At 42.6% G+C, this 8,715-nt stretch overlaps 1 protein-coding gene across 1 annotated transcript in view; it reads right to left on the bottom strand.

The window, feature by feature from the left end:
• The window catches only part of dachb (dachshund b), a 113,855-nt gene extending 105,557 nt beyond the window's left edge, over window positions 1-8,298 (bottom strand). Inside the window, exon 1 of the mRNA XM_067580528.1 lies at window positions 6,945-8,298. Within this exon, the coding sequence (XP_067436629.1) occupies window positions 6,945-7,621 (677 nt within the window). The 5' untranslated portion in view covers window positions 7,622-8,298. The remainder of the gene's footprint in view (window positions 1-6,944) is intronic.
• Between the last annotated feature and the right edge of the window lie 417 nt (window positions 8,299-8,715).

Genomic DNA, 8,715 nt, shown 5'->3' on the forward strand with positions numbered 1-8,715 from the left:
AACGGGGCGTTTGCAGGCGAATATGAACACCAACACACACACACAAACAGATGTAACCCGACCCAGTGTGACAACTGATAGCTCTGTTTGTGCTTGCTAGACAGTCGCACACACACACACTCTCTCTCTCTCTCTCTCACACACACACACACACACACACAGACATACCTCAGCTAGTAGGCAAAACAACTGACCGAGTGTGTGTTTTACAAACCACTGTGCTCCATTAATAGAACTTAATGCTCCATGTAAAAGAATGAAAAACACTAAATTGATGAAAGGAGTTCATGCTGTGTGTGTTTGTGTGTGTGTGTGTGTGTGTTTATGTGTGTGTAGCCGCAATGCTTCACCAAACCAAAACGACTTTGCTCCCCCGTGTTGCAGACAATACGACCTCCATCATCAGTACGTGTATGTGTGTGTGTGTGTGTGTGTTTTGCTTTTTTCCTCCTGCATGAGTGTATGTGTGTGTGTGTGTGTGTGTGTGTGGGCTCTAACAGCCTGTCGTGATAAGGACAGCCCAGAATAACACTCCGACATCAGCAACCCTCCCTCCTGTCACTCACTATCGATTCTCTCTCTCACACTCACACACACACACACACACACACACAAAACAAGGAGGTGACAAGGAAAGCAGAACACACTCAACTCTCTCTCCTGCTCGACATTTGATAAAAAAATAACAGTTTATAAGTCAAATCTGTTCATTCGTGCACAGAGAAATTAACACGTACGTTCAAGAGAAGCGTGTTTATACGAGGAGACGACAGGAAGTGGAATCAGTTCGTCCACCTTAATCTTAAACGTGAATATTTGCTGGTTTTTATAACAGTAAACTGAACATCTTTGGGTTGATAGAGTGTGTCTGGTTCAGTTTCTTTTCACACATATAAGAACTAGAAGCCACACGGGATCGTTCACTCTGCTTACTGGTCGGACGTGTCTGTGGTGGGAGCGAGAAGGTAAACACACAGCTAGAAGCTCCAACCTGCTCAAGTATCAAAAAAAAAATGCAACGTAATTCATCGCACCGGTCCGGGTCGGACCTCGGTTCATTCCTCGGCTGGCTGCTCGCTATTGTTGATCTAACTGAAGCGCACCTGGCTACGGGAGCCGTTTAGCTTAAACCTGCAGGCTTGTAGTCGGGTCAAATCAAGGTCACATCACATTCCCGACTACAAACCAACCACCACGAGAACTGGACCAGAATATAAATCCCAGTAAAATAACATAAAAAGGAATAAAAAAGAAAAATGACAACTCAGATAAAAGAGGAAGTAAAGGAGAGAAAGTGAATCGAGAAAAGAGATTTAAAGGATTTAAACACTGACACGACCGTCTAGATAAAACATGTAGAAGAAGAAATTAATAAGGGGATGAAAATGGAAAGATCTTACCCACAGAAAGGTTAAGACTGGTTCTGACTATTGTAAACAAATCAACAAAAAATAATGTGAAACCTCAAGAAAATACTATAAAATACAGAGTTTCCTTTCTTTTCATCCTGTTTCTCCTCACTTCTCCTTCGTCTCATGTCATATCTTCACTTCCTCTTTCTGTTTCTCCTCCTCTGCCTCCATCTTTCCTCTTTTTTTCCCCTCCTGTTTCTCTGCTATCTCCTCCCTTTCTTCTCTTCTCCTCCTCCTCCTCCTCCTCCTCCTCCTCCTCTCTCTTCTGGTATCCCACCCACTGTGAGCGTGGGAGTCGCTTAATATTAGAGCATTATTCACAAATACAGTTAATAGTGTGTGTGTGTGTGTGTGTGTGTGTGTGTGTGTGTGTGTGTGTGTGTGTGTGTGTGTGTATTTGGACAGGCGAGTGTTTACAAGAAGCAGATTTGCGACGATAAATCATTCTTAACCCCCTGGATACAATTAAAGGATCATTCCACCATATTTAACTTACTGTATGACATGTATTAATTAAATGATTAAATAAGCATGAAGAGCAGTGTTATAAAAAGGTGAATTCTGTGTGTGTGTGTGTGTGTGTGTGTGTGTGTGTGTGTGTGTGTGTGTCAACACCAGTTAAGTAACCAGAGAATGATGTTCATGTTCATATTTCACATTCTGCACCTCACGATTTGCAATAACGCCAACACTCAGTACAAACGCAGGAAGTAGTGTGACCTTTAGCGAGCCAGAAAGACTTTTTGTCCCATGTGTCCCATGGATCTCTGACCATGATGTTCCTCAACTTTAACAAACCGAGTGTTTAAGACGCCCAATCATAATCAGACCTTAACCTTAGCCCCGGTCACTGAAGTAACCATCAGTTCCTCTTTTAACTAGAGCTGCAACTAGTGATTAATCTGCATTACATTATTTTCATGGATTGTAGGGGAAAAAAAAAAACACCATTCACGCTAGTTTTGCTCGACAAATGATCCAAAACCTGAAGATTTTGGACAAACTTCCCATTCCACCGGATGAGAAAATGTGTCCAAACATTTGCTTGGTACTTTATGTTAAAGAAAAACAGCAGATCCTCATATCTAAAGGAGTTGGAACCATCAAATTTTTGGCTGTTTTTGCTTTAAAACGACTGAACAGATGAGTTGATTATCAAAAAACTTGCAGATTAATTTACGGTTTATGGTTTCAGCTCTATCTCTAATCATCTGGATGCAAAAATATTCCATCCGCTGCATTGGAAAAAAAGTATCATTAACCAGTTTCCCCAATTGGCAGTTGTTTCCAATCAAGGTAGCCGGTGAGGTTGCCATCTTTGTTTTGATTCAAAAACAGAGGCACATGCTTGGGAAAAGGGTTAAAAAAAAGTCTCTTATCATTCACCAAACTGATTATATTCTCGTCCAAATGGTTAAAAGAGTCTTTGCAGATGATGGAAAGTGACTTTCTGGGTTTTTTTTAAACATTGCCGGGTTAATTATCTTTTAAATAAAATACATGAGACACACACCGAGGTATTTTAGAAATGATTTAAAGAGGGTTTTTGCAGAACGGCCCAATATCAACACTGCGTCTGTTGATAAGTTTATACGTCAGCAGGCACAATGTCAAATTTGGAGAGAAATTCAAGGGACTGTGCACCACAAAAAAAAAAAAAAAAAAAAAAAGAAAAGAAAAGAGTGCTGTTCTTCCAGAGCAAACAAAGATCAGGAATATTTTGTGACAGCAGGCAGTAAAAGGAGTGAACAGCCAACAAATCGGGGAGGAAAACTTCCAACATAAGAGCATGAGATAACACAGATGGAAAAGGTCGGTAAATACACCCCGAAAACTTTTTTTTTTTAATCAAACATGTCATCAGAGTTGCATAAAAAAAAAGTTTATTTACTCCTGCACAAGTTGGAAGCATTTCTTCTCAAACGGGACAAACAAGTGAGGTAAAAGTCCACGTCATCGGCTTATTGTTTATTTCTGCACAAGATAAGAAAGTTGTGTTAGCAATTTGACGAATCTTAAAGACGCTGAATCAAAAAAACAACAAATTCCTCTTATCTCATGCTCAGAAACACACAGAATAAACTTCTAGAGGGTCCTGATGTGTGATGAGATCTGAACTCGTCCGCTTTTAAAAAGGTCATTTAAAAAGCCTGCGGCACACACAGAGTTGATGTCATCTCCTTTTAAATAAACAAATTGTTTAATTTTCCAACTTTAGCCGGACGTACGGGAAGTTTTTCACTCCTTTTTTTTACATATCGAAGTAGAAAACAACATCAAGAGGGTTATAAATTAAAAAAAAACAAAAACATGTGCTGTAATATTGACAGAAATCGGCGCCAGAGGTACAAGTGGATGTAAGTGGTCGTTGCTTTTACACACACACACACACACACACACACACACACAGAAACACAAACACACACATGGTTACCGAGAAGACGAAGTATGCAGAATCCCAGTGGGAGTTTTCTTTCTTTCTCTTTCTTTTTTTTGGAGCTTTTAATTTTTCCTTTCTTTTCCCAGAGACTAACATCATGAGAGAGAGAGAGAGAGAGCGAGCATTAGTAAAGAGTGAGAGAGAGAGGCATTAGAGGAATGTCAATATGATTGGAGAGAGAGGGGGAGTGTGTGTTCGCTGTGCGTTCGACAACAATAGCTCTCCAGCCGTGTTGTTCCATGTGCATTCACATGATTCATTATTACCCCTGACATGTACCGCTGTGTGTATATATGTGTGTGTGTGTGTGTGTTTGTGAGAAAGGGAGAAGACAAGAAGACACACACACACACACAGAGTGATTGAGACGAAGAGACAGAGGAGAGAGAGAGAGAGAGAGAGAGGTGAAAGACGGAGGGGGATAAAGAAGGAGAGACAATTAGCCAGAGACAGAAATACACCATTGATGATGTGTGTGTGTGTCGAGATAGGGAGGGGGGGTGAGAGACTGAAGGGTGAGATTAGAGGGAGAAAGTGATAAAAAAAAAAAAAAAAGAGTCAAAAATAGCAAAAGACAAAATGAGAAAGTGATACAGAAACAGAAAAAGAGAAGGAGGCGGAAAAACAGGGACAGGAATGAAAATGTCACGCTTAATAAACTGTAGACTCTGTGTGTGTGTGTGTGTGTGTGTGTGTGTGTGTGTGGTCACCGAAAAAACACACACACACACACAGAGGTCACTCTCCGACAATCCAGCGACTCCACGGCAACACAATACACTGTTAATTATTAGCTGACACTGAACAACTGCCACCTAAAAAACTATCACTTTCATCCTCAGAGAGACACTGCAGCCCTGACGTGAAACTCCAGGACCTTTCAAGGAGTTTCCAGAAATAAGTCCAAGCGCTTCCATGAAGCTAAACCTCCTCCTCCTCCTCCTCCTCCTCTTCCTCCTCCTCCTCCTCCTCCTCCTCCTCCCTGGTTTGTTGATGTTGTTTTTACAACAAATATGTCAAACTAGTGCGTTTAATCATGTGAAGTGACTCATCTGTTTCAGGTTTTTTTAATCACAAAAAAGGACCAAAGAATCCATCAATAAATGTTAAAATCTTGAAATAGTGCCTCTGTGTTTTGGAGTAACTTATCTTTTATATGTTTTAAATATCAGCAGATCTTTCCTTGACTTTTTTTTCCGTCTGGAAACAAGCCTTCAATGAAAAGGAATTCAGTGACGGTGGAAGATATCAGAGAGATTTCATGCAACAAAAAAAAAAGAGCTTAAATGATGTTTTCTCATCAGGACAACAGAGCAAATATAAACAGATTCACTCTGGTCTGATGTCGAAGGATGCGAAGGTGTCGGGAGTTTCTATCTGTCTGTTGTGACACAGCTTGCTTTATTCTCACCTCAGTCAGGATGTTATCGGTTTGTTTGAGAGTTATGACGAATGCAAAGACTTTTCCCACGAAGAAACGAGACCTCTGCGCTTTTCAAAAACGCTCGTTTTACACAAAAAAAAACACAAAACAAGTAAAGAAAATCCTTCTGTAAAATAATACTTTGCTTCAATCTCCCTCTGGTGCACGTAAAACACACTTTTTTGCATTTAAGCACTTTGACATCTGTGAAAAAGAAACAGAAATCTGCAACATTTAAAGGAAATTAGAGACTTTTCTTTTATTCTAAACTGTCTCAGGAAATGTGTTTTTGCACACACAACAAAAAAAGCGAGTTTTCATGTAGAAGTGAAGCCTGAAACGAAGCTGTGACTGAAAGTTTGAGAGTTTTTCCTGTTCAGATAAGATGATGTCAGCTCTCATCTCAGGTCGGTTTTGTCTTTTTAACGTTAAAGATTTATAAAATAATGACATATTTACAGATGTGTTTCGCCTTTCTTTCAAAATGGAGACTCACGGGGACGTCGCTTTGGTGTTTTTATTTAAAAAAAAAAAAAGGTTAAACGGAAAACGGTGAACGAGCAGGTGACAGGTAGACGTACAGCAGGTCTGCACACACACACACACACACACACACACACACACTCGCAGGCAGGCTGGTGAGACATAAAGTAATGGATTATGTGTATGAGAAGCTTTTCCATCACTAAAGTCAACAGAACAAAAGCTGCAGGTTGTTTGCTTTGTGTTTGTTTGCCGTCAGTGTCGTGGTTTTTTTGTTTTGTTTTTTTCTTTATTATTTTGCCAAAAACACCAAACTAATATTCATTTAGCAGCACAAACACACATCAAGCCTCCGCAGTCGACTTCAGCAATATAAGTGAAATAAAGACTGATAACAAAACAGGAAAAAAATCAAGAAAAATAAAGTCAGTGAGCTTATAATAAATGTTGGCATGGATTTCATACAAATATCACCACAAAACTGTCATTTTCTAAAGGAAATATTACAGCAATATCATAGTGATGCAAGCAGAGATTAACTACCTCTAACTTAATAATAGGAACTCTATTAAAATAGTACACAAATGTTGCCAGAATTCAACTCCCAGGAGAAATATTATCAGATTATTATACTGTTAACATGACCTAATGAGCCCATGTTGAAATCCTATTAAAAGAGTATATTATAGGGCTGTTTGGGTAAACTGAGACTCATTATAGGGCTCAATTGAGATCAAAATATATTAGAAAAGTCATTAAATGATCAATGATTATTAATGTCTCTTCGTCATCACAGTCATACTGTAAGTATCTGCTGTTAAATGACAGAAAATGAAACTTAAATCAGACATATTGCCTCTAAAACTGTTACAGGAGCAGAAACAGAGAGTATAAGTTGTTATTGAGTGTCTCAAACACACCTGAACAGCATTTAAAGATCATTAAAGTTGGAGCCACAGATTCACTTTAAATATCTGCTTAAAACTATAGAAACATTGATGGAAATGAAGCCTTTAATATTATAGAAATGTGTGTGTAAAGTCACTTTTATCCTCACAAACACACCGAGAAGTTCTTGAGAAATCTACTCAATCGACGCCGTCCTGTTCCACGATAGTTGTGGAGACTTTTAAGGGGGGGGGGGGGAACATCTTAAATAAGAAAAGTGATTAAAACATTCACCGACCTGGCGCTGGTGCAGTCCTGGTACAGCGTCTCGAAGTCCTTCCTGGAGATGAGCTTGCAGCGGTTCACGCCGGGCTGGATGGCGCCGAGCCCCCGCAGGACGCGCACCTGCTCCACGGTGCACACCACCGGCGAGATGTCCAGCCTCTTCAGCTTGGTGTAGACTGTGTGCAGCCCTCCCACCAGGTGCTTCAGGAAGAGGTCGAACACCTGCGGCAGGCAGATCAGCTCCTGGCCGTCCACGCTGAAACTGGCCACCTTCACGCCGTGCACCTCCACCAGCTTGCATTCGCTGCAAAGACCGGGACTGGAGGAGGTCTGCGCCAAGCCGGGAGAACCGGGGGTCAGGCCGGCTGTGCTCAGCGAGCCGAGCCCGCCGAGCGGACCCAAAGCGGCACCGCCTCCGGACACCAGCGGGGCGGCGCCGCCGTTGCCCAAGCCGGCCAGCGCGCCTCCTGGTCCGGGTAGGAACGCGCTGAGCATGCTGCTGGTGAGCCGCGGAGACGGAGACAAGGAGTGCGAGTGAGAGTGGGAGTTGGAGTTGGTGTGCGCCGGGCTGGAGGTGCCGGTGGAGGCGACGGAGGTGAGGAGCGCGTCCGGTGCGGAGCGGTAGAGCGCGGCCGGAGTAGGGGCGCCCGAGCCCGGCGAGAGGAGCGGAGGAGAGCCGGGGAGTGACATGGAGGTGGTAGTGGTAGTGGTGGTGGTGGTGCTGGAAGAAGTGGAGAGTGGTGAAGGCGCACACACACTCTCTCCTTCTGTCTCTCCCGTTCACACACACTCACACACACACTTTCCTCAATCTCTTTCCAACTGGGAAAAACACTTGTGCCTCTTTTCTCCTTTTTTTTTTTCCTCCCTCTGACTTTTTCCAAATTCTCTTTCTGTTTCTTCTCTTTCCTCCTCTTCTTCTTCTTCTCTCTATCCAGATTAGGCTCTCACTCTTGTTTTCCGTGCGTGGAAAGCGGACTGTCCGGTCTGTGCGTAAAAGCTACTGGATCGGACTCCAGGTCAGCCCCCCGTCCTGGACCCGCCTCCTTCCATACATGACCGACAGCCGACTGAGCCAATCAGAGAAGATTGCCAGCAGGACTGAGGATGTGATTGGTGGAGAGAGAGTGGGAGGACTTTATTACACCCCATTGATGTGTGTGAGTGTGTTTGTGTGTGCGAAGGGTATCGGTCAGATCTCTCGTTTTGCTGTTTCATAAACTTTCTCACGAGCTGCTTGATTCGCTTAAATGGGAAGTTTTTATTTTCCTTCATCCTCACTTTTTTCTTTTTTTGGGGGGGGAAGGGGGGCTCTGCAACCCCTTGCCCCGTGCACGCGCGCATGTGTGTGTGTGTATCCGTGTGTGTCTGTGTGTGTCCAGTAATGGCTCACATGCGAGCTCTGGTGGCGAGAGGGACGCATGTTCTTCACACACTGACCGCTGATCAGTGAACAAGTGGTCATTTAAAAAAAAAAAAAAAAGAAGAAGAAGAAGTGAGGAAAGGAGGGATTAGATGGGAGGGAGGAAAGAAAGAAAGAGAGGGAAGGAAGTGAGGAAGGATGGAAACGAGGAAATGACACGAGGAGATAATTTATATGACAAAAGAAGAAGAAGAAGAAGAAGAAAGGGATTAAATGGGAAAAGAATAAGAAGAGAGATCATTGTGTAGCACCAGAGAGAATTAATTACTAGTGTGTGTGTGTGTGTGTGTGTGTGTGTGTGTGTGTGTGTGTGAGCAGTGAAATGGGATTGAGTGGTGTGGATTACAAACAGATGAGGTTT

This window comes from Thunnus thynnus, chromosome 22 (assembly GCF_963924715.1).
Source record: "Thunnus thynnus chromosome 22, fThuThy2.1, whole genome shotgun sequence".
Taxonomy (NCBI): Eukaryota; Metazoa; Chordata; class Actinopteri; order Scombriformes; family Scombridae; genus Thunnus; species Thunnus thynnus.